At 44.6% G+C, this 27,021-nt stretch overlaps 1 protein-coding gene across 1 annotated transcript in view; it reads left to right on the top strand.

Moving 5' to 3' along the window:
* The first annotated feature begins 7,145 nt into the window (after nucleotides 1–7,145).
* LOC117518379 (contactin-associated protein-like 4) overlaps nucleotides 7,146–27,021 on the top strand; it is a 315,610-nt gene continuing 295,734 nt past the window's right edge. Inside the window, exon 1 of the mRNA XM_034179490.1 lies at nucleotides 7,146–7,458. Coding sequence (XP_034035381.1) covers nucleotides 7,374–7,458 — 85 coding nt within the window. The 5' untranslated portion in view covers nucleotides 7,146–7,373. The remainder of the gene's footprint in view (nucleotides 7,459–27,021) is intronic.

The following is a 27,021-nucleotide window of genomic DNA, read 5'->3' as shown; positions in this document are numbered from 1 at the left end:
GCCGTCTTTAAACTGGTTGTACCGCTCCTTAATCTGTGTGATGCCCAAAGCATCGTCACCAAAAGCCGTCTGAATCATCCGAATGGTTTCCACCTGGCTGTCACCAAGTTTCTGGCAAAATTTGATGCGGCGCTGTTCCAGTCATTCCGTCTTTTTCCTTGAAATGAAAATCCGGCGAGTGCACTGTCCCACACAAAGTTTGCTTACCAGGAAATGATACAATCAACAGTTCAAAAGTTCACGCATGCGCACAAAGGTTCAAGGTTTGCTCATGCAAGCACACGTGATTCAAATCCATCAGGTTTTTAAAAAGGTCCGATACTTTTCTAACAGACCTCGTATATATATATATATATATATATATATATATATATATTTACTGTATATACAAAAATCTAAAAAAAAACCTTTTTAAACTTTTTTCACATTGTCATTATGGGGTATTGTGTGTAGAATTTTGAGGAAAAAATGAAAAATTTCCTCCATTTTTGAATAAGCCTATAAAAAATTTGAAAAAGTGCAGCTCTGTGAATACTTTCCGGATGCACCGTAAATTTCACAAAACTGGCAAAATTTAGTTTCTACTGAAATCCAACCATTATAATGTGTGTAATTTTAAAACATGTTGCTAAATGACTGCTCATTTTAATGAAGAGACCATGTTTATCTGGGAAGAATTCCATAGCAATATTTTTGCTTTTTAACACTGTCTGCAGGAGGACGTGCATGTGTGTGTGCATGAGGTTTTAAAATTACTGGAAGTTACCTTTGACCTCACATGATGTGCGTACATGGGGCGTGCACACTAACATCTATAAGATGTCTAGTAAATCACTTTAGAGGCATTATCTGTTGTCAAAAACAGTGTTTTTAGATTCAGAAGTGTTTATTTCCTGCCAACTTTTACAAAATATATTAGAATTATATTAGATTTATACAGAAATAAGTTGTTTCTGAGCTTTTTGCACCATGTTGGATTGTTTTGTTTCAGAGTGCAGCCAGCAGACATCATCGTACATCTCTACTCTGATTGGCTGTCGCTGTGTGCCCCCCACCTCCATGTGATCTATGATGTTGCTATCATAGACTGTATGGGTCACTGCTGTAAGTACTTCAAGACCATCTGTTCTTTTGAAATTTTCCCCTTCAGGGGAACTATTTATTAATTTTTTTGTAGATAGCGCAAATTTTGATCATATTGGCAGTGTCATAGTATGAATCCCCTATTTAAAGGCTAATAATTTATAGTGGAGCCAAAGAAAATTATTTGTAGGACTTAAATCTTAAAAAAAAAAAAAAAAAAAAAAAAAAAAAAGAGGCTGCACAGCTTTAAATATAATGATCAGAGATTTATGACGTCCGCCAATCCAGATCCAGATGACCTCCAAAAATTCAGTGGAGTCTTCCATGCCCCAATATATATCTGTGGTGCAATTTTGGTGAGAATCTGTGAAGTAGTTTTTTTTTTTTTTATGTAATCCTTCAAAGCCTATATAAAGTGAAATCTCGATCCAGAATCTGGATCTGGTGTCGCCAACCGAACGGACCCCCTCAAGACTGATCCACCCTGCCTTCACTGCACATGGGTCATTTCGGAGCGTCAGCCGTGATTCACTGATCATCACCTTGTTTCTGCTTCAAACTGCACTCCAGTTATCATCTATCTCAGTGACAGATATCTGAAGCTTTTGTACAACAATCATTTCCACATATATTCAGCATCATTTCATCATAAAAGACGGAGGAAGCGATCAGAGCGCCACAGCAGCACGTCAGACTCAGACGTGCTGTTGCGCCTACATCATTTCAGAGCATCGCAACTCACCAATTATCACCTCTTTTCTGCTTAAAACTGACTTTACAATGATTTAAGAGGTTTTGCTTGGCCATCTCATGGTTAATAATCACATTATTCCCTTTGATCGCTTTGGGTGTAGAGACTCAGTCACAGACGAGCTGCTGTGGTCCCAAATGACACATGCGCAGTGAAGGCAGGGTGGACCGATTTTTAGGGGAGGACCATTCGGTTGGCCACACCGGATCACCTCCAAAATTTTATGAAGTTTTCCTTGGTCTAATGTCTATCTGTGGTGAAAATTTGGCAAAATCCGTGAGAGCCCCCCCCAAAAATCATGTTTTTTTGTTTTTTTGTTTGGTAATGAAATGTGTCTCTCGGGAGGAGCTCGGAGTCAAGCCGCTGCTCCTCCACATCAAAAGGAGTCAGTTGAGGTGGCTCGGGCATCTTTTCCAGATGCCCCCTGGACGCCTCGCTGGAGAGGTGTTCCAGGCATGTCCCATTGGGAGGAGGCCCTGGGGAAGACCCAGGACACGCTGGAGGGACTACGTCTCTCAGCTGGCTTGGGAACGCCTTGGGGTTCCCCCAGAGGAGCTGGGGGAGGTGTGTGTGGATCGGGAGGTCTGGGCAGCTTTGCTTGAGCTGCTGCCCCCGCGACCCGACTCTGGATAAAGCGGAAGAAAATAGATGGATGGATGGAAATGTGTCTCTCAGCAGAAACCACTACAGTCATTTGTGAATGCCACATGAAAAGACATAATATTGTTTTGCAATGAGTGAATCGTTCTAAAACTCCCCCCTCACCCCCCAACTCTGCATTCATTTGTTTATTTTTAGGAAAATTTGTGCGTTTTGGTGATTTAATCTGGCCAGTGTGCAACCATGAGTGAAACCAGTCCATTTTGGCATGAAATGTGGTCTTCCTAGGCTTTGGAAAAACCTAACCATGTACCTTCTGACTTCGGGATGCAGTGGCAGTAGACCACACAGTTCATCCCACATTTCCTTATCCTCAGTCAAGTTAACTCTCCCTGGGGGATACCGAGGCCAGACAGTGTTAAAAAACAAAAGGGGACAGCGAGTCCAACACTGTCACTACAACCTTTTGTTCCATGCTTGACTGCTTGAGAAAACCAAAGCCTGATTGACTTGTTTCAGTACAACATGTCATGAGTCGGTGAACAAATCCATTCCCCATCCAGATTAATGCAATAACTCCAAAACAGTAAATACTGCCATCTTGTAAGTTACCATATTGAACAGCTATATAATGGAGACACTGATTATTTGCTTTTGGCTTGCTGATTTGATTTGCTTATGTAGTAATTAATATCCCATATCACCATCTGCTGCTTGCTGGATGGTTGGTGGTACACCAGTTGGATGATGGAAATTATGAGCTGGTGTGGTTGCATTTTGGTATGGCATGATATGAATTTGTCATTTTCTTTCATTTCCAAAGCCTAGTCCTGATTAGTAATGCAGCCGCCACTGCTTGTGCATTTATTATGCACACCTCTCAAAGATATTCATCAGAGAATTCACTGACAAAATATTTTTGAAAAAGAAGTGCACTGAACAGGAAAAAGCGCAGCTGTTGTTGAAGATCAGTGACACATTTTGCTGCTTTTCCACATATTGTGTCTCATATTTGTCTAAAGTTTATCTCACACACACACACACATATATATATATATATATATATATATATGTATATGTGTGTGTTAATTATGTCTATCAGTGTAAAAATGAATGTTTAATATACACAGTTATCTGCTTTGGTACTTTGTGCCAAACAACCTAATTGGCATTTCATGTCTCAGTGACTTGTCAAAATGACTGATGAGATGTGTCAGACCAGAATATTCATTAACCTGAGGTCTCCTAAAATATTCAGATTGAGAGTCACCAAAAGAGCCAGCGAGGTGACGATTCCTCAGTTTGTCAACTTGTGTTTTAATGTGAGCTGCAGCTGGAAGAGCTTTCAGTCAAATCCAGTCTGCTCTGCATCCTTCCTACATCGGTCTTGTTGTCCCTCTGCAGTGATTTCCTTTATGTTTCTGTGAAAACAAAAGTGAGACATGCACTCATAGAGTGGATATTTCTGCCAGCACAGTCATCAGGAGGTGTTTGTGATCATTATTTAAAAAATGCCAGTGAAGAAAAATGCTGAAAACATTTTAGTTAAAAATAATAATTAAAAAAAAAATCAGCTTGGAGCCACATTCAGTATTAGAACCCACAACCTGAATAGCTTTGAAAACCATTCGCAGACCACTTAGCTTCCAGTACCTTAAAAATCAACCATTTTTCAATCCCAAAATCATACGTTTTTTTCCCTGTTGCTGCTTATACGCTAATACAAAAAGTGTAATTGACACATTGCACGAAGGCATCTAGCATCAGCTGGGGGAGATGTAGGAGAAGGAGCTTCAGCCAGAGTAAACGTATTAGATCAATAAAAGTCTATTTCCATGTGCATTTCTATGTCTTAGTATTTCTTATTTGTTTGAGACCTTCTGCACTCTGAAGAAACTATATTGAATTTCGATCATCATCTGATCTTGGCGTGCTAAATCTCCATGTTTGCACTTCAACGTAAAATTCCAGTACTTTTGGGCTGTTTTTCAAGGTTTTAGAGCCAGAAAAGCAAGCTAAAACTACATTCATATAAAAATACAGTAACATTATTTTGGTGGGCACTGTGGTTGCTCATCGGCCCATCATCTATGGTTCGCAGCCCACCATTACATTAGCAGCCCTGGACTGATCAATATGGCCCCCGGGTATATTCTGACCTCTATATATTGTGAAGACTTTGTATCCATCTGTCTGTCTGTGCTCAGCGTAACTCCAGTCCTGTTCCTGCCAGAGTCTTCAAATTCACAGGGAGCATTCTTGGGACACAGGCCTTGGACAAGTTCAAAGATGGCTAACCTTGACCTATTCTAATGGGTCAAAAGATTCCATTCTTCTTACACACTCTGTCATTGATTACATGCTCGCACTGCTCATACAACTGAAGGCAAGAAGCAGTTGTTGTTTGTCACTTGATGGGTGTTTCGGGGGCGTAGCCCTCTTGTGGTTACTTTTCTTTGCTGTGCACAGTATTTAAAAGGGGACAGCGAATCCAACACTGTCACTATGACCTTTTGTTCCATGCTTGACTGCTTGACAAAACCAACGCCCAGTTAATTTGTTTCAGTACAACATGTTGTGGCGATGTTCCTTTAATGATAGTTAGCTTGCTAATGTCTCTGTAAGATGTCTTGTAAATCTGGTGTTATCTGGGTTTTAGATTTCCACATTCTTGGAGTATTTGGTTCAAGCAACCTACTAACATATGTCAGTCTGCCTTCAGAAATGCTGGGGTGGGAGGTTCAATCAGAGCCCTGGTGGGTGCTGCTGAGTGGGGTATGGCTACATTATGCAGTAATAATAATAATTTCAAAAACACTCTAGATCGTATCAAAGTAGTGGGCGGATGACATTATCGGCCTGCCTTTGGCCAGCTTTCAGCATCCATGCAAAGTAATGGTAACCCCCAGGGAAGTGATAATAAATGTTAGGGTTTATCTACAAAATGAGGGCCTTGCAGAAAAAGTTTGGTAACCATGGACATTAAACTAAAAGTCATCACCACAAACAGTAAAATGCATCATGAAACTGCCTGACAACAAATATTCAAAATCCCAGTTTTGGATTTGGACCTGCAACTTCTGTGTCTGCGTTGCTCAGATACTGTATTGAAGCTGTTCTCTCAGATGGAGGTGAATTTTCTACACCTCATGACACATTGATTTTGAGTTTCTGTCTCTGTGTGGATGTTTGGTGTCACAGACACTGAAGATCCCGTATCAGTGAGTGGAACATGAGGAGGAATCAGGGATCAAACCCCTGAGCTTTTTGTCTGTCAACAACCCACTGAGTTCCAGTCACACTGCAGCAGATCATCCATCCTGCATGTTTTCTATCTTTCGCTGGCTGATTCACCCTTTACCTGTCAGCTCTGCTCATGCAATCAAAAGCCAAGAAACACCAGCCTTAAGGAATCAGATGTGGTACACATCTGGTACACATGGAGGTACACAGCAGGTACACATGGGAAACATGTAGGGTGGGTGATGGGTGATCCCCAAAGCAGGGTTGGTGACACCTAATAGGATCGTGGAACTTTGGGTGGTTTTATTTGCTTTTATGTTGTGGTCAAATATATTTTTGGACGAAACAAAAACAATCATAAAATGTGTGCCATTGTACCCAGTTACCTGATTTCACCTGTTTGCAGCAACCATCCATCCATTTTGCACATTTATAATATTTATTTATGTTGCTCTACATGTAATTAACGTGGACAAACACCACATCTGTCTAAGGCAATCTATGTATGTGGCACAGTTTGTGTTTGGGGTGAACTGCTACAGTAATTGAACAATCAACACCAAACTTGGTATGGTGACTAGGGGCACCGAGGGGGATGTCGCTGGGGGCCTTAGGTTGAAAGTGCACATGCGCGAACACACACACACTCACACATATGGTCAGCCTTTTATATTAGATCACGACCTGCTCACTGGAGCCCTTATTTTCACAGTTCACATGGTACTCAGGTCAGGTAGCAGCATCAGACTTTACTGACAACATAATAGTGGCTGGTGAGGGTGGACTTTAATTAGAATCCAAACGGGCCAGTGTGCATTGCATGTGAGTTAAGGTATGCTTTTTTTTTTTTTTTACTTAAAATGTACCTGCTGTATACAGCATGCAGACTGTCGATATGCCTCCCAAGACGCAAGGGGCATTAGGTCGTAAAATCTCAAGTGCTAAACTGATGAAATGTAATAATAGTAGAGCTGGGAAACATCTGCAGAGACATGAAGAACATTATACATCCCACAGCACTGCAGTGATATGACATGCTGTCACCTTTTTATCATCAGCCACTTGAGTCTCATGAATGTCACAATTTGCTCTATGAAAATTAATGATGACAACATACACACAATGCAATGCAACTTACTACACCTTAACTAAAGTGACATGAACTACACAATGACATGACAAATTCTTCTACCCCTGCGTGGAACGGGTAACTCAGCTAAAATAAACCCAATGGCAATGTGCACAAAAGAGAAGATTTTACGAATTTGCTGCAGGACTGTTGTACAAGTGGATTTATCCTTGCGGACACAGAGTTTGACTTTGTTCCTTGGATTCTGCAGATTGTGGTCGTTCAGTTTGTTTAGGAGAAAAAACATCGTAAACTCTGCAGCTCCAACACCTCGGGGACTCCTTCAGGAGGCGGCGCGCTGGACTCGTATCTGTCACAGTCTTGGAGAAGCCCCCCCCCTCCTCTTTTCCTTGTTCCTTCTCGTACCTCCATCACTTGAGGGAGCGCAGGCGGTGTGAGAGCATCCTCCTCCCCACTGGGTACCGGCCAGTTCCCGGATACCGCAGCGCGCCACAGCGGACCTGGAGGAGAGGCGCAAGAAGGAACGCAGAGGAGGAGGACGGTCGGTCTCCTCTCCGACAGACGGGATTATTGCTAGAATTCCGGGCAGCATCCCGTCGCCTCGCCATGACTTTGGGGAGTAAAGCGCCGTGTGGGATTACTGCTCTGATGGCCTCGCTCCTGCTCGGCTGCTGCGGAACACGTGGAGAAGGTGAGCTCTGCTGTGCTCTCCAGCCGCTGCGCTGTTTTGTAGAAAGGTTTCTCACGGTTTGACGGCGCACAGAGAGGCGCGCCTGCTGTGCGCACTGAGTAGCTTTTGATGTTTTAAATGAACTCTGGTTAGACTGCAAAACTACTCGAACACTTTTTAAATGGGGAAAAATGAAGGTGCTTCAATAAAGGAGATAAATACTTCATCTAAAGGACATCCAAATTCCATTTATCTCAAGAATATTTTGAAATTTCTGAACAGATCTGGAAATGTTTTGTTCTCAAACTTGAACTAAATAGGAACTATGTGAGTCCAATCCTCCGCCAGTGTCACATCATTGATATTTATTTATTTATTGTTAGCAGAAGAGGAAAAAATTTCATGAAAGAATAGTTATGAAGCAACTTGGTGGAAAGGACTGCCTAAGTTTAAACCAAGTTTTTAATCATTGTTAGACAGCATTCCCCAGGTTTACCCAAAGTAAACAGTAGGTCAGGGAGCCTGCACTGATGCCATGTGTCACTGTATCCATCACACTACCAAACTGTCCTGGGTTCTAATTGGCAACTGCCACAGCAGACAACTGGTCCATCCACTCCTCCTATAAACAGCCATGTATCCACGGTGGCCAGGTGATACTAGGGAGTGTCCTTGGCCTTGTTGCCGGTGTCAGGCATTCATGCCTGGAGAATTGTTCCATGTAGCAAAATGTTGTAGCTGATTCTCCCTCACAGTACAAGCAGTGCACCTCATTGGAGTTTTCCCAAGTAACCACTGGACACAAAGTCCTTTCAACACTACACAAGGATTCTCATAAATATTGAGTACTGAAGACGTCCTGTAATCGCCTTACGTCACTGGCTCACATCCAAGTGTCACATCCATAGATTTAGACAGGAAACATCAGAAGCCTGAAGTCCAACTCTGCACTGCAAAAGTATCAGCATCCCTAAATAACCTCTGTCCAGCAGCTTCATGTCTCCAGGAGCTCTTCCCAGTGTGTTGATCTCAAAGGCAGAGGACACGGAGACATGAATGTCACTGCCGCCAGTCTCTCGACAAGATCAACACTTTATCCTTCCTGATCCTTCCCACTGTAGCCAAGTGCTTGCTCACAGGGGGTCGTTTTGACCGTTGGGGTTTTACATAATTATTGTATGGCCTTGCCTTACAATATAAAGCGCCTTGGGGCAACTGTTTGTTGTGATTTGGCGCTATATAAAAAAATTGATTGATTGATTGATTGATTGATTTTACTTTCAAAGCAGCATCATGAATAATCAATTCAGTTTTCCCCTTTGTCTTTATATTACAAATTTGAGCAACCAGTGTAGGATCCCGTGATCACCACCAGGCATTGAAGTGTGAGTCAGTGTTACAGGCGAGTCAGTTATTGTCTGTCCCACATTTTGAACTTGATGAGTTATTACAATTTTCTCCCTTAACAATTTTCTCTCTCTCTCTCTCTCTCTCTCTCTTATTCCTCTCTATCTGTATATATGATTTCACTTGCCTCAACATGGTAGTCAGTTATTATCAATAATGTATCAATAGCTCATGATTAACACCAGATTCACCAGCCGTTCATCTTCGTTTTTACATTCACTGCCATTTAAAACAAGGAGGTCATAGGTACATTTATGTGTGAGATACAGAGTTTAATAGATAATTGGCAAAGCTTCTGGGGAAAACCTGGTCTTGTTAGGAGAGACGGCATCCATCCCACTTTGGATGGAGCAGCTCTCATTTCTAGAAATCTGGCCAATTTTCTTAAATCCTCCAAACCGTGACTATCCAGGGTTGGGACCAGGAAGCAGAGTTGTAGTCTTACACACCTCTCTGCAGCTTCTCTCCCCCTGCCATCCCCTCATTACCCCATCCCCGTAGAGACGGTGCCTGCTCCCAGACCACCAATAACCAGCAAAAATCTATTTAAGCATAAAAATTCAAAAAGAAAAAATAATATAGCACCTTCAACTGCACCACAGACTAAAACAGTTAAATGTGGTCTATTAAACATTAGGTCTCTCTCTTCTAAGTACCTGTTGGTAAATGATATAATAATTGATCAACATATTGATTTATTCTGCCTAACAGAAACCTGGTTACAGCAGGATGAATATGTTAGTTTAAATGAGTCAACACCCCCGAGTCACACTAACTGTCAGAATGCTCGTAGCACGGGCCGGGGCGGAGGATTAGCAGCAATCTTCCATTCCAGCTTATTAATTAATCAAAAACCCAGACAGAGCTTTAATTCATTTGAAAGCTTGTCTCTTAGTCTTGTCCATCCAAATTGGAAGTCCCAAAAACCAGTTTTATTTGTTATTATCTATCGTCCACCTGGTCGTTACTGTGAGTTTCTCTGTGAATTTTCAGACCTTTTGTCTGACTTAGTGCTTAGCTCAGATAAGATAATTATAGTGGGCGATTTTAACATCCACACAGATGCTGAGAATGACAGCCTCAACACTGCATTTAATCTATTATTAGACTCTATTGGCTTTGCTCAAAAAGTAAATGAGTCCACCCACCAGTTTAATCATATCTTAGATCTTGTTCTGACTTATGGTATGGAAATAGAAGACTTAACAGTATTCCCTGAAAACTCCCTTCTGTCTGATCATTTCTTAATAACATTTACATTTACTCTGATGGACTACCCAGCAGTGGGGAATAAGTTTCATTACACTAGAAGTCTTTCAGAAAGCGCTGTAACTAGGTTTAAGGATATGATTCCTTCTTTATGTTCTCTAATGCCATATACCAACACAGTGCAGAGTAGCTACCTAAACTCTGTAAGGGAGATAGAGTATCTCGTCAATAGTTTTACATCCTCTTTGAAGACAACTTTGGATGCTGTAGCTCCTCTGAAAAAGAGAGCTTTAAATCAGAAGTGTCTGACTCCGTGGTATAACTCACAAACTCGTAGCTTAAAGCAGATAACCCGTAAGTTGGAGAGGAAATGGCGTCTCACTAATTTAGAAGATCTTCACTTAGCCTGGAAAAAGAGTCTGTTGCTCTATAAAAAAAGCCCCCCGTAAAGCTAGGACATCTTTCTACTCATCACTAATTGAAGAAAATAAGAACAACCCCAGGTTTCTTTTCAGCACTGTAGCCAGGCTGACAAAGAGTCAGAGCTCTATTGAGCTGAGTATTCCATTAACTTTAACTAGTAATGACTTCATGACTTTCTTTGCTAACAGAATTTTAACTATTAGAGAAAAAATTACTCATAACCATCCCAAAGACTTATCGTTATCTTTGGCTGCTTTCAGTGATGCCGGTATTTGGTTAGACTCTTTCTCTCCGATTGTTCTGTCTGAGTTATTTTCATTAGTTACTTCATCCAAACCATCAACATGTTTATTAGACCCCATTCCTACCAGGCTGCTCAAGGAAGCCCTACCATTATTTAATGCTTCGATCTTAAATATGATCAATCTATCTTTGTTAGTTGGCTATGTACCACAGGCTTTTAAGGTGGCAGTAATTAAACCATTACTTAAAAAGCCATCACTTGACCCAGCTATCTTAGCTAATTATAGGCCAATCTCCAACCTTCCTTTTCTCTCAAAAATTCTTGAAAGGGTAGTTGTAAAACAGCTAACTGATCATCTGCAGAGGAATGGTCTATTTGAAGAGTTTCAGTCAGGTTTTAGAATTCATCATAGTACAGAAACAGCATTAGTGAAGGTTACAAATGATCTTCTTATGGCCTCGGACAGTGGACTCATCTCTGTGCTTGTTCTGTTAGACCTCAGTGCTGCTTTTGATACTGTTGACCATAAAATTTTATTACAGAGATTAGAGCATGCCATAGGTATTAAAGGCACTGCGCTGCGGTGGTTTGAATCATATTTGTCTAATAGATTACAATTTGTTCATGTAAATGGGGAATCTTCTTCACAGACTAAAGTTAATTATGGAGTTCCACAAGGTTCTGTGCTAGGACCAATTTTATTCACTTTATACATGCTTCCCTTAGGCAGTATTATTAGACGGTATTGCTTAAATTTTCATTGTTACGCAGATGATACCCAGCTTTATCTATCCATGAAGCCAGAGGACACACACCAATTAGCTAAACTGCAGGATTGTCTTACAGACATAAAGACATGGATGACCTCTAATTTCCTGCTTTTAAACTCAGATAAAACTGAAGTTATTGTACTTGGCCCCACAAATCTTAGAAACATGGTGTCTAACCAGATCCTTACTCTGGATGGCATTACCCTGACCTCTAGTAATACTGTGAGAAATCTTGGAGTCATTTTTGATCAGGATATGTCATTCAAAGCGCATATTAAACAAATATGGAGGACTGCTTTTTTGCATTTATGCAATATCTCTAAAATCAGAAAGGTCTTGTCTCAGAGTGATGCTGAAAAACTAATTCATGCATTTATTTCCTCTAGGCTGGACTATTGTAATTCATTATTATCAGGTTGTCCTAAAAGTTCCCTAAAAAGCCTTCAGTTAATTCAAAATGCTGCAGCTAGAGTACTGACGGGGACTAGAAGGAGAGAGCATATCTCACCCATATTGGCCTCTCTTCATTGGCTTCCTGTTAATTCTAGAATAGAATTTAAAATTCTTCTTCTTACTTATAAGGTTTTGAATAATCAGGTCCCATCTTATCTTAGGGACCTCGTAGTACCATATCACCCCAATAGAGCGCTTCGCTCTCAGACTGCAGGCTTACTTGTAGTTCCTAGGGTTTGTAAGAGTAGAATGGGAGGCAGAGCCTTCAGCTTTCAGGCTCCTCTCCTGTGGAACCAGCTCCCAATTCAGATCAGGGAGACAGACACCCTCTCTACTTTTAAGATTAGGCTTAAAACTTTCCTTTTTGCTAAAGCTTATAGTTAGGGCTGGATCAGGTGACCCTGAACCATCCCTTAGTTATGCTGCTATAGACGTAGACTGCTGGGGGGTTCCCATGATGCACTGTTTCTTTCTCTTTTTGCTCTGTATGCACCACTCTGCATTTAATCATTAGTGATCGATCTCTGCTCCCCTCCACAGCATGTCTTTTTCCTGGTTCTCTCCCTCAGCCCCAACCAGTCCCAGCAGAAGACTGCCCCTCCCTGAGCCTGGTTCTGCTGGAGGTTTCTTCCTGTTAAAAGGGAGTTTTTCCTTCCCACTGTAGCCAAGTGCTTGCTCACAGGGGGTCGTTTTGACCGTTGGGGTTTTACATAATTATTGTATGGCCTTGCCTTACAATATAAAGCGCCTTGGGGCAACTGTTTGTTGTGATTTGGCGCTATATAAAAAAATTGATTGATTGATTGAATAATGCTGCAATATTTATGGCAACAAAGCCTCGTGGATGAGAAAGAAAGTAAAGTTTTTGTGATGGTAGATAAGATTGCACTGTGTAGGAAAATCTCCTTTCTCCTTATAAATGATAGATATACTCGTAAAAACAAAAAACTACCTGCTTCCAGGTCAACCGTCCTTCCTGGTTCCTTGGTGTCGGCTGGTCGCGGATTGTTTCACCAGCCAAAGTGTTTACTGTATGATCACCAGTTGCACAATTTACTGAATAATAGATGTCATGAAAACTCAGTCTTTATCTTTGCAGATTTTCTAGACATTAGATCTTTTTGAAATTGGAATTAAAATGGGTTACAAAAAATGCTGGAATTCAAAATAAATTCTAAAGACCAAACCGAGGCTTTGGAAATGAAAGAAACTCACAAACTCATTTCAAACACAATGTACCTTCAACTATGGATTTTTCACTGCAATAAGCCCAGACATGTCCAGATGGCAGACAGGTATATGGTATGTTAAATAAACCAAAACAACGGTGCTTTTTCTGTTCATCTGATTGCCCAAAGTTAATCAACTGTGAATCAGTTTATGGTCATAATGTGCCTTTTGTATTTGGAGGGTTATGAGCTGGTAACCTTTACTGTTGTTGAGTTATTGTGTTAACAAACGGGAGGGCATGGGCACATTCAGTTATCTATCTATTTCTTCACTTGCTGCATTTTACAGGGTTCTAGCCTAGAATTTAGGAAAACACAGGAATATGGGGGTGAATTGTTTTGCACAGTTATCTGGTCTCCAGACTTGTAGTTTGGAAACCCCTGTTCCAGTACTCCGCAACTCCTACCCAGCAAACAGCATCCTAGATAAAATAATAATAATAATAATGCATTCCTTCATTCATTTTTTGCTGCTTGTCCAGGCCATGGTGGCAGAAACCTAGCAGCTCATTCCACATTTCCCTATTCTCTGCCAAGTTTTACAGGCAGTTTTACAAAAAATACCCTTCCATTGCCAACCTGCTCCAGGAGATCCTTTATTTATCTGACAACAAAAATAATTCATTCAAGGCAGTTTTGTGGTCGACTTTTGCCAACATCCCAACTTTGGTAGAAATCAGCAAAAGGGCCGCGGATGAGTCGGCCAACAAACAGGCTCATAGACATGACCTTGACCCAGATGATTGACCTTTAACAAATTTGACCTCGCTAGGCAATTCTGGTATCCACATGAATAATTTTTGATGCAAATCAGAGTGAAAAACTTAAGTTTTGATCTTTGACCTTTGTGACATTAACCCTAATAATTGACCTTTGGCACATTTGACCTCACCTGGCCAATTGGAGAACCTATCTCAGGTTATGTGTCAAGTTTGGTAGCCACTGGACTGAAAGTCTTTTTGACCTTTGATCCCAATGGCCTTGACCTTTGCCAAAGCAAACATTTTAATGGAACTCATGGGGTTCACCTTCATGCACACAACAGATTTTGCGGAATTTGGCCCCAGCACCTCTGGGAAAAGTTGGACACAGACGGACACAAACAAATGTTTCAAATATTGCTGTCTGGTTATTATTAAATGACTTCATTTCCTGGAAAATAATTAGATTCTTCACTTTTTGCAAAAAGAAAAAAGCAAGTGGTCTCAAGTGAAGAAAGCTAGGAGGAAAGTGGAGGTGATTTTTTTTTTTTTTTTGCTTTTGGCGTCTCTTTGGTTCTGCAGGAAGCAGCTCTTGCATTTTTTTTAATTCAGAAAAATGAAACATTTGGCTGCTGTGATCCGATCACTGCAGGGCTTGTTGAGAAGGAGCTGCATCTCCTCTGGAGACATACAGATGTCAACTTTTAAAGTACAGTGAATCCCAGAAGTTGCGTTCTTGTTTTAGCTCCTCCGGTGTTTGATGTCGTCTCGTGAGGGTGACTGCACCGTCTCCCTGGCGATGGGAGAGCTGCACATGATGCTGCTTGTTTGTTTCAGCTCCACTCTGAAAAGGTTTCCAAAAAAAAAAAAAAAAAAAGTGCTTCTATGGGTAAACAAGTTTTCCAAGTTGAGTTATAATGTAAGTTTCTTTTTTTTTTTAAGTGAATGAGAGCACTTTCTGTGCAACAAATGAAGAAAGATGCTTGATTGTTGAGCCTTGGAGAAGGTATCGTATGACGTGTTATTCTCCTCTTGGGGGACTTTAATGAATCAATCTGGCAGCTTCAGCTCTGAAGTACTTGCTCAGTAAAATTTGACGACCCTTCCTGGCTCTTCACTATAATGACTGTACGCGTTTGCACTGATACTGTAAATAAAAGCTTTTCCACAATATTCCTGGATACAGATCCACAAAATAAACTCGAATAAGCTTTCTGAATCAAAGTCCATCAAAGAGACACCAGTATTTGTGGTCATTATAAATAGAAATTTCCCTCTTCTTTGAGAATTTGCATTAACATTATAACAGAAAACAGATTTGAGCATTAATGACATGCAGCATTGTGAGGTGTCACCATGTCTCAGATATGCTAATTAAAGATACAGTGTGCCAGGTTCGGTGTCATCTAGTGGCAAAGTTGCAGATTGCATTTTGTCATTGCCAGCCAAGATTTTGTTTCCTTTCATGTTTTGCTTTTTTCAGAATGGAGATTCGTGCTCTCTTTGCATTCTCTTGTGATAAGTAATCTCCCATTTCACAAGAAAGTGTTCTCAGACTTGTTAGCCTGCGCTAGTGACCAGTAAACTATAGGGGAGCAACCACAGAGTCCTCCCATGTACATACGAAGGGCTCATTTGAAGCTTCCTAGTGCAGTGCCCGTAGGAAGTATGTATTCCTATTGAAAAGTGGGAGCTTTGTTGACGATCTTTGTCGAAGCTGGCGGGTGAGAACATTTCGCCTTGTGATAATAAAGCAAGAAGCGTCTGTGGCTCACCTATCTTTGAATGTTTGTGTATTATTTATTTCTTTAATTTATTTCTTCCGTCTCTCCCCCATGAATGTATTAGAGATAGACATCTGTTTAAGGCAGAGAGAGACTCATCTTTGTCATCGATCTATGCCGAAGCTGGCGCATTCAGTGTTTCACAGTTGTGAATCTCCCAGCATCTCGCGGTCTGTGACTCACACGAGAGATCGGTTTCAGCAGAGTTCTGGTTTAGGGCACAATGTAAACAAACATTTTAAAGTGTGGACAACAAGACAACATCAGGTCACGGCAGAAGTTCATCACAGGTGCTACACCTCCTCTAGTTAACCCTCTCAACTTGGGAGAACTTGTGTCACCATCATAATCGCCTGTGAATTCACTGGATCAACACCATCCTGTTGTGAAAGTGTAGGTACACGGACCCACAACAGGGGGCGCAATGAACGGACAATGGAGAAAAGTAAGAACAAGTTTTACTGTTGTGAAAATAGCACAACTGATACAACAATTAGCAATTTGTAAGCCGAAATCTGCTGGTGTCTTGTGGGCAGGCCCGAAGGTAGGAGACGTCCGTCCTAGTTGAACCGGAACCACCCAGATCTCCTCTGCCACCGAAACCCAGAAGTACTGGAACCGCCAAGTCCCGAATTCCCAGGTGGCCACTGCCTCCGCTCGTCGGATCCGGTACTGCTGGCGGGAAAGAACACAAACACACAGGTTGGGATGCGACCGCACCCAGTAGATGAGAGGGGCAAAGCCGCCTCCACCTCTTGTCACACTGAAGCAGGAAAGGTGAGTACTTATCCGAACACTTGGCCTTCCGCTGTCCTGAAAAGTTTATAAAGTATCGTCACAAAGATACAGTATCTGTTGCAGAGGTGATTACCTTAAACTCAAGGTGATATCTCGGCACTGAGGTGGAGACGCTGTCCTGCTGATATACCTCCGTACTGAGTGAAGTCAGCTGTGTCCAGTAATGGGTGACAGCTGTCATCCTGGCTGCTCTCATCAGGCGGCGGCGCCCTCTGGTGCCTGGAGCCCGCACTCCAGGCAGGGCGCCCTCTGGTGGTGATGGGCCAGCAGTACCTCCTCTTCAGCGGCCCACACACAACAGGACCCCCCCCCTCAACGGGCGCCTCCTGGCGCACGACCGGGCTTCTCCGGATGGCGACGGTAAAAGTCGGCCAGGAGGGCCGGGTCCAGGATGAAGCTCCTCTTCACCCAGGAGCGTTCTTCGGGGCCGTACCCCTCCCAGTCCACCAGGTACTGAAGACCCCGGCCCATTCGACGGACATCGAGGAGCCGACGCACGGTCCAAGCCGGTTCCCCGTCGATGATCCGGGCAGGAGGTGGTGCCGGACCCGGGGTGCAGAGGGGTGAGGTGTGATGGGGTTTTATCCGGGAGACGTGAAACACTGGGTGAATCCGCAGTGAGGCCGGAAGCTGAAGCCTTACTGCGGCGGGATTGATGACTTTGAGGACTTTGAAGGGACCGATGTATCGTTCTTGGAGCTTGGGGGAGTCCACTTGAAGGGGAATGTCCTTGGTGGACAACCACACTGCCTGCCCAGGACGATACGTGGGAGCCGGGGCCCGCCGCCGGTCTGCATGTGTCTTCGCCCTCGTCCGGGCCTTCAACAAGGCAGAGCGGGCGGCACGCCACACCCGACGGCACCTCTGTAGGTGGGCCTGGACCGAGGGCACACCGACCTCTCCCTCGACCACCGGAAACAAGGGGGGCTGATACCCCAAGCACACCTCAAACAGGGAGAGGCCGGTGGCAGATGACACTTGGCTGTTGTGAGCGTACTCGATCCAGGCCAGGTGGGTACTCCAGGCCGTCGGGTGCGCGGCTGTCACACAGCGTAGTGTCTGCTCCAATTCCTGATTCGCCCGCTCTGCTTGCCCGTTGGTCTGGGGGTGATACCCAGACGAGAGGCTGACCGTGGCCCCCAGTTCCCGGCAAAAACTCCTCCAGACGTGTGAGGTGAACTGGGGACCGCGATCGGAGACGATGTCTGATGGGATGCCATGCAGACGGACGACGTGGTGGACCAGGAGGGCCGCTGTCTCCTGGGCCGTTGGAAGCTTCGGGAGGGCCACGAAGTGGGCCGCCTTGGAGAAACGGTCCACTATCGTGAAGACGACGGTGTTTCCCTGGGACGGCGGGAGACCCGTGACGAAGTCCAGGCCGATATGGGACCAGGGGCGATGAGGCACGGGCAGTGGCTGTAGCTGCCCTGAGGTCTTCTTGTGGTCAGCCTTGCCCCTGGCGCAGGTGGTACAGGCCTGGATGTAGTCCCGGACGTCGGCCTCCAGGGATGCCCACCAGAAGCGTTGCCGGACGACTGTCACGGTCCTTCGCACCCCTGGGTGACAGGAGAGCTTAGAACCGTGACAGAAGTCCAGGACTGCAGCCCTAGCCTCTGGTGGGACGTATAGTTTGTCCTTTGGTCCGTTTCCGGGGTCCGGGACACGGGTCAGGGCCTCCCGGACGGTCTTCTCCACGTCCCAGGTGAGGGCGGCCACGATAGCGGACTCCGGGATGATGGGATCTGGGGGATCCGACGGTTCCGTTTTGACTTCATCCTCGTGCACCCGGGACAATGCGTCTGATCTTTGATTCTTGGTCCCGGGGCGGTAGGTAATCCGGAAGTCAAAACGGCCAAAGAACAGTGACCAGCGGGCTTGCCTGGGGTTCAGACGCTTAGCGGTCCTGATGTACTCCAGGTTCCGATGGTCAGTGAAAACCGTGAATGGCACGGCTGTTCCCTCCAACAGATGTCTCCACTCTTCGAGGGCCTCTTTCACAGCAAGGAGTTCCCGATTGCCGACGTCATAATTCCGTTCAGCGGGGGTCAACCTGCGAGAGAAATAGGCACACGGGTGAAGGACCTTATCGGTCTTCCCGCTCTGGGAGAGCACCGCTCCTATCCCTGAGTCCGAGGCATCCACTTCAACCACTAACTGGCGGCTAGGATCGGGCTGCACCAGAACTGGTGCAGACGAGAAGCGCCGTTTCAACTCCTTGAACGCGGCCTCGCACCGGTCCGACCAGGTGAAGGGAACTTTTGGAGAGGTCAGGGCTGTCAGGGGGCTAACTACCTGACTGTAGCCCTTAATGAACCTCCTATAGAAATTAGCAAAGCCGAGGAACTGTTGCAGCTTCCTACGGCTTGTGGGTTGGGGCCAATCTCTCACCGCCGCAACCTTGGCCGGATCCGGGGCGACGGAGTTAGAGGAGATGATAAACCCCAGGAAGGACAAAGAAGTGCGGTGGAACTCACACTTCTCGCCCTTCACAAACAGACGGTTCTCCAACAACCGCTGCAGGACCTGACGGACATGCCGGACATGAGTCTCAGGATCCGGGGAAAAGATGAGTATATTGTCTAGATATACGAAGACGAACCGGTGCAGGAAGTCCCGCAAGACATCGTTTACCAACGCTTGGAAGGTCGCGGGAGCATTAGTGAGACCGAACGGCATGACCAGGTACTCAAAATGACCTAAGGGGGTGTTAAATGCCGTCTTCCATTCGTCTCCCTTCCGAATCCGAACCAAATGATACGCATTCCTAAGATCCAGCTTGGTGAAAATCTTGGCTCCATGCAAGGGGGTGAACACTGAATCCAACAAGGGCAACGGGTATCGGTTGCGGACCGTGATCTCGTTCAACCCCCTGTAATCAATGCATGGACGAAGTCCGCCATCTTTTTTACCCACAAAAAAGAAACCTGCGCCCATCGGTGAGGTGGAATTCCGGATCAACCCGGCGGCTAATGAGTCCCGGATGTAGGTCTCCATTGATTCGCGTTCCGGCCGTGAGAGGTTGTACAGCCTACTGGACGGGAACTCACTGCCTGGAACCAAATCAATGGCACAATCGTACGGGCGGTGGGGAGGAAGCGTGAGAGCCAGATCCTTGCTGAACACGTCAGCGAGGTCATGGTACTCCGCTGGCACCGCCTTCAGATTGGGCGGGACTCGGACCTCCTCCTTAGCTTGGGAGCCGGGAGGAACCGAGGAACCGAGACACTCCCGATGGCAGGTTTCGCTCCACTGCACCACTACCCCGGACGGCCAATCAATCCGGGGATTGTGCTTAAGCATCCATGGAAACCCTAAAACCACACGGGAGGTGGCCTGAGTCACGAAGAACTCGATCACCTCCCGGTGGTTACCTGACACCACCAGAGTTACTGGAGGTGTCTTATGCGTGATTGGTGGGAGTAGGGAGCCATCTAGTGCTCGAACCTGCACAGGCGAGGTAAGAGCCACCAGAGGGAGCCCTATCTCCCTGGCCCATCTGCTGTCAAGCAGATTCCCCTCAGAGCCCGTGTCCACCAGTGCTGGGGCCTTCAGGGTCGAATCCTCATACAGGATTGTGACTGGGAGTCGTGTAGCAATGTGGGTGTGTCCCACGTGAATGTTTTGGCCCACCCCTGGCCCAGTCTCTAAGGGCGGGCGTTGGAGTTTAACCGCTCGGGGCAGTCGTTTGCCATATGCTCACTCGAGCCACAAACATAACAAGCTCCGTGGGCCCGCCTCCTTTGTGCTCCAGGTGCCCTAAATGTTGCCCTGCTCGTGTCCATAGCTTCGTCAGCAGGGGGAGCCGTAAGCGCACGGAGCGCAGGAACAGAGGAGCGTGGGGAGGGTGGAGCTCGATCGGACCCGGAAGGGAGAGGGACGACGCGTGCCTGGCCACGCCCTTCGCCTCGTTCCCGACGGCGTTCTTCTAACCGGTTGTCGAGTCGTATGACTAGATCAATGAGCCCATCTAAATCTCGCGGTTCGTCCTTAGCCACCAGGTGCTCTTTTAGGACCAGAGACAGTCCGTTTACAAAGGCAGCGCGGAGGGCAGTGCTATTCCAGCCGGATCTCGCCGCCGCGATGCGGAAGGCGACTGCATAGGCAGCTGCGCTCCGACGTCCCTGTCGCAGGGACAGTAGTGCGGTTGAAGCGGACTCTCCTCTGTTGGGATGATCGAACACCGTTCTGAGCTCCCGTACAAACCCATCGTATGTATGAAGGAGCCGAGAGTTCTGCTCCCAGAGCGCTGTAGCCCAAGCGCGTGCCTCCCCGCGAAGCAGGTTTATCACATAAGCTACTTTGCTAGCATCAGTCGCGTACATCACGGGACGCTGAGCGAAGACGAGCGAACACTGCATAAGAAAGTCCGCGCACGTCTCCACACAGCCTCCGTACGGTTCTGGAGGGCTTATGTATGCTTCTGGGGACGGAGGGAGGGACCGTTGAACGACCAGTGGAACGTTACTTTCGCGCGCAGGGTCCTCGGGAGGGAGAGCCGCAGCGGCGCCCGAAGGGCGTGCCTCCACTTGTGCGGCGAGAGCCTCCACCCTGCGGTTTAGGAGAACGTGTTGCTCGGTCATTAAATCGATCCGAGAGGTGAAAGCGGTGAGGATCCGCTGCAACTCACCGATTACCCCTCCCGAAGCCTCCGCCACGTCTTGGTCTTCCAGTGGCCGTTCAACAGCCGGTTGACGCCCCTCGGGATCCATGACGCTGGCCGAGATATCCTGTTGTGAAAGTGTAGGTACACGGACCCACAACAGGGGGCGCAATGAACGGACAATGGAGAAAAGTAAGAACAAGTTTTACTGTTGTGAAAATAGCACAACTGATACAACAATTAGCAATTTGTAAGCCGAAATCTGCTGGTGTCTTGTGGGCAGGCCCGAAGGTAGGAGACGTCCGTCCTAGTTGAACCGGAACCACCCAGATCTCCTCTGCCACCGAAACCCAGAAGTACTGGAACCGCCAAGTCCCGAATTCCCAGGTGGCCACTGCCTCCGCTCGTCGGATCCGGTACTGCTGGCGGGAAAGAACACAAACACACAGGTTGGGATGCGACCGCACCCAGTAGATGAGAGGGGCAAAGCCGCCTCCACCTCTTGTCACACTGAAGCAGGAAAGGTGAGTACTTATCCGAACACTTGGCCTTCCGCTGTCCTGAAAAGTTTATAAAGTATCGTCACAAAGATACAGTATCTGTTGCAGAGGTGATTACCTTAAACTCAAGGTGATATCTCGGCACTGAGGTGGAGACGCTGTCCTGCTGATATACCTCCGTACTGAGTGAAGTCAGCTGTGTCCAGTAATGGGTGACAGCTGTCATCCTGGCTGCTCTCATCAGGCGGCGGCGCCCTCTGGTGCCTGGAGCCCGCACTCCAGGCAGGGCGCCCTCTGGTGGTGATGGGCCAGCAGTACCTCCTCTTCAGCGGCCCACACACAACACATCCACGTCCTTTTTAGTCATTGTTTACATGCGCTGTGAGATGCTGGTGTCTCTTCACCCGATCAAATGGATTAATGGGATTATTAATCATCAGATGATAAACGTAAAACCTCTTAAATCATTCTAAAGTCAGTTTTAAGCAAAAACCCCTCCGTTTTGAGCAGAAACGAGGTGATACTCCGTGCAGCTTTGAAATGACCGTCGCGCTGTGAACGCATCAGCTAGCATCTCGCATAGCTGTGGTGCTTTGATCGCTTCCTCCATCTTTTATGATGAAATTTATGTGGAAATGATTGTTGTACAAAAGCTTCAGATATCTGTCGCTGAGATATATCATGACTGGAGTGCAGTTTGAAGCAGAATCGAGGTGATAATCCGTGAACCGCGCAGTGAAGGCAGGGCAGACCGATTTTTAGGGGGAGCATTCGTTGGCGACACTGGAACTTTGCTGGCACCGCGGTGCATTCTGGGAAGTGCAGGGGGCCGCCAGTGGCATAATGCGCAAGACATATCCAAAAGCTGAGGTTGAGTTGACAAACAGTAAGATAGATATGGAGCCACATACCCACACACAGACACATCTTGCTTTATAGATAGATGTAAACACATTGATTTATTGTCGCAGCTAATTTTACACTCATGGACAGATGGTTATGAATGTTATATTTGATTTATGCTAATTAATCTCTTAAATCTCATACACTGTAGCTTCACCACTCAGCTGTTGTCAGGCTGTGTGTTGGTCATAAGTGAATGAAAAGGGAAATTTATGTAAAATATCACTATGATTATGTGTTTTGTGGTAAACTCACCAAATTTGGCATACAGAGTGATTGATATTTACTTTAAACATATAACGCAGTGCTAAAATAGCCTCGGCCATATGAGCATTGTGTTCTTGATAATGTTCAGCGGTTTAATTGGTTTCTCAGTGCAATATATATAGAATGTATCAAAAATATGTACCCAAACGTATTTTGACAGCACAGAAAAACCAATCAATATTATCAGACATTTGCTTCATGACCATGTGGCCGTAGCATGTAATTTTTCTCCCCAATGCACAGTTTTTAGTTAAGTCTTTCCTTTTAGATGTTTTAACCCTTTTATCTTTTACACCACATGATCACCGGATGATTTGTTTCATAGGAAACAAATCATTCGTTTCCAGTTTTCTGGAAAACCATCTAGCAAATTTGTCTCCTTGCCATTTGCTGGGGACTTCACTCTGAGACTGAATTTTGTATGGAAAGAGATGTAAGTCAGCCCCGAGGATGTGCTGCACAGAACTAGACGATTTTTGTTCTCTAAATTAGGGTAATTTTTTCCTGGACTTTAATGTCTTGGAGAACAAAGTTTAGGGTTCCTGAAATGAGAAAAATACCATTATTTCCCAGTAAAACCATTTCCTGGTATTCATATTTCAGAGTACTTTTGGGTACATTTTTTGAGACACCCTGTATATATATATATATATATGTATGTATATATACACACGTAAAATTACACAGATCCTATTGTCTTATGTACAATTTGTACATGTTCAATCAAGCCCCTCTATTTGGTCACGTGATAATTTTGCAAAGATCACAATGGAAATAAGCATTTATGCTTTATTGTGTCATCTGTGTCTCATTGACACATTCACCTCTGTATGTTTATATTGATGTCGCAGAATAAACTCAATCAATCAATCAATCATAAACAATACTTTATCTATGCTATGCATGCGTGTGCATGCTGATGTCCGCGAGATGTCTTGTAAATTACTCCAGAGGTGTTATCAGGTTACAAAAAGTGTTTTTAGTTTTAGAAGAGTTCATCTGTTGCTAGCTTTTACATAATATATGACAAAGAGGTTGTATTTACACAGAAATGAAGCACACTTAGCAGCTAGCAAGACCAGCCAGTGATGTCACCAGGCTAAAGTCCACAAGATGTTTTGTAAATCACTCCAGTTATCAGGTTACAACAGCAACATTTTCAGTTTTAGAAGTGTTGATTTCTCACTTTACATAATATATGAGATGTGTTATATTTAGCCAGAAACAAAGCAGTTTTGGAGTGCCAGAGAGACCAGCCAGTGACATCATAGTGCCACTCTTATCCGATTAGCTGTCACAAAGAGACAGACAGATGCAAAGCCTTTGCAATACCTGATAGCCATATTTTGATGGCCTCGGGTACAAACAAATATTACACCAAGCTCTTTTTTTTCCCATTTGTAAAAATATATATTTGAAATGGGTGGGTAGCTGACTTCTCACATGTATATTTCTTAAATGCTGTTTTAATCCTATGTAGAGAAAATAAAACAGCTGTTAAAAAAAGAGAGGTGTTGATAGTATTGACTGAAATGGATGCAAATTCTTTACCAGTATTAACGGCTGTGTTGTTTCAGAATCTTAAGATATCCGAGTGAGAGGACTCACAAATCCGGCGGTTTTATTGAGTGTCTCGTGCGTTCCGCTGTGCAGAGCGTGCATCACTCAAACAACAGTCATAAAGCTTTATCATCCCTTAATAAGCTGTCTGTTGTCCACATTTTGCTTCCTAAGCAATGAAAAGATTATGTTGGAGTCAGAAATGATGCCGTTTATCATCTTTTGTGTGCAGAGGACAGATGGTTTGTGTAACCAATGCACTCATCATGTCCAAGACTTTCTCTGTCTGTCACACACAATTTCTGTCCACATAGGAGAAATGAAGAGTGTGTGTTCTCACATGCAACACATGCACTCGCACGCACGCACACACACACGCACACACACACACACACACACACACACACACACACACACACACACACACACACACACACACACACACACACACACACACACACACACATTCTGCAGCTCAGTGACTGCTGATTTGTTTCAGGTGTTCCTATTGTGTTGTGCACTGAGTTCCACACTTTTCCATCTGAATCAGAAGCTCAAATCATTTTACAATGATGCCTCTCATTCACCCATTCACACATTGATGTCGGGGTGCTGCCATGCGAGGCACTCACTGCGATACAACTGTGGGATTAAGGACCTTACCCAAGGTCCTTTAGTGATTTTCCAATCTGGTGGGGGTTGAAACCAAGGATCCTCTGGTTTAAAGCCCGGTGTTGCAGACTGAACGGTCCCCCCTAAAAATCGGTCCTCTTCGGCAAACTGCGCATGCGCACAACAGTGGTGGTGCACAAGGTTTACTTCCAGTAAAATCGGCCCCCCTCCCCTGGGTTTCTGGCTTTGCAGCTGAATGAATGAGACGCTTGCTTGTGACCTCGCTCTTGATATATATCTATTGTGATAATGGAGTCCACTGAAGAGAGAGTTTTGGACAACGGAAAGATTGTTTGTGACTACAATGGAGGCAGTTAACCAGTACTTGAAGGATTGCACTTACCCCGCTAGTTTTACCAAAATGACGAGCGTAATAGATCCTTTTAATTTATTAATATTATGACACGATCAGATTGCCACATTAATATATTAAAAAATGATGAAGGGTGGAGTTTATAATCTGCCCGAGTAAATCGAAAGTAAGTTATCACTCTACGCATTTTTACATCTACAAGAATTAAGAATTCACGTCTAGGGGAACCGATTGTGTATACTCATCATTCCCCTCCAATATGACGCTTGCGCAGTGAAAGCGGGGGACTGATCAGAAGGGGGGACTGTTCAGACCACAGTTGGTGTCAACTAATGGTTCCCTCTGAAATGACATATGCGTGCTCCAAAATCATGCATGCGCAGTATGCAAAAGGGGACCGATTTTTAGGGGGGAATGTTCAGACTATTACACCAGCCCTCGACTGCCATACCATCATTTTTACCACAGGTTTCTGTAACCGAAACACTGTGCACATGCAAAAGTTTGCATGTATTACCAGTGTGAATGATCTGACGTGGATATATCCCAATGTGCAGAGCATCTCCTTGTCTGTTGCATATATGAATGTATATGCTGCAGTGCTGTCATTTTTTCTAATAAATCAAGTCTGGACAAATAAGCATCAACGTCTTCGACAGTACATCAGCAGCAGCTTCTTTTTTCCACATGCAAATATTTGTTTTGCATCTTTCAAAGACATTTTCAGATAATTTTGTCTTCTTTTTGATTATTACTGGGTGGAAACATACCGAACACCTCATCTCTCAGATGGTTGAAACTGTAGGCTGACTGAATGTGTTTGATTATTTAACCAGTGGAGGCACAGGTGGAACTTTCAGGTGTTATTTTCTCGCAGTGCCGCATATATTATTCTTTTCCAAACCATGTAGTAAGGGGAATAAAAAGCTGGGGAAGGAGTTTATTTAAATGTGGTCTGAACTGCTTTTTGCATATTCAAACAGCCTGTCTCATCACAATTTATTAGAGTTCAATGAGGCCATGGTTGGCAGTGAGAGAACATAAACTTGTGAATAAAATCAATTTACTGTGAATGTGTGAGACACGTTTCTTCTGCAAACTCAGCCGTCCTTTGAGCTTTATGAGATGACGGAATCTTTAAATCCAGCGCGAGCAGAGATCAAATATCGGAGGATAAATCGCCGTTACTTTCCTTCTTAAGTCTCATTTGTGAAAATGTTTAGTAGAAGTGGAGCCATGAAGAGGTTCTGATTAAGTCAAGGTTGCATAAAGGTGCCATGAGCCCAAAGCTGTCAGTCATGAATCTGGATTTATTAATCCAGGTACAAGTACTTAGGTGATAAAAGTGACAGAGAACTGCAGTCCATCCATCTGCCTTTGGGACCGGTGGGATTTTCTATTTGGCCAAGGCCGGCTCTTGGTGGATGCGTGCCTCCCTAAAAACAGAGTCATTCATCAAACAGCCCTGTCGGTGTTTCAGATGACTTGTTATTGGTCCCAGATTCAGCCACTTTTCTGCTGAGGTCACCGGTACTGGCACTGTGAAGCTGTAAGAATTAGGATGTGTGATCATTAGATATCAGAAGAACTGCTGTGGTGACTGATGTTATTATGGCACAGCGGGATGGAAGTCACGTGATAGATTCTGTTGACATTTAGCTGAGATTTTGCGGACAGATGTTCCTTACAGTCAGGAAAATTGGATTAAATAATCAGACATATCTAAAGTGATTTAATATTTTAAAATCTTG

Source organism: Thalassophryne amazonica, chromosome 10, assembly GCF_902500255.1.
Source record: "Thalassophryne amazonica chromosome 10, fThaAma1.1, whole genome shotgun sequence".
NCBI classification, from domain to species: Eukaryota; Metazoa; Chordata; class Actinopteri; order Batrachoidiformes; family Batrachoididae; genus Thalassophryne; species Thalassophryne amazonica.
The sequence above is the reverse complement of the archived record's forward strand: the minus strand, read 5'-3'. Positions and strand labels throughout refer to the sequence as shown.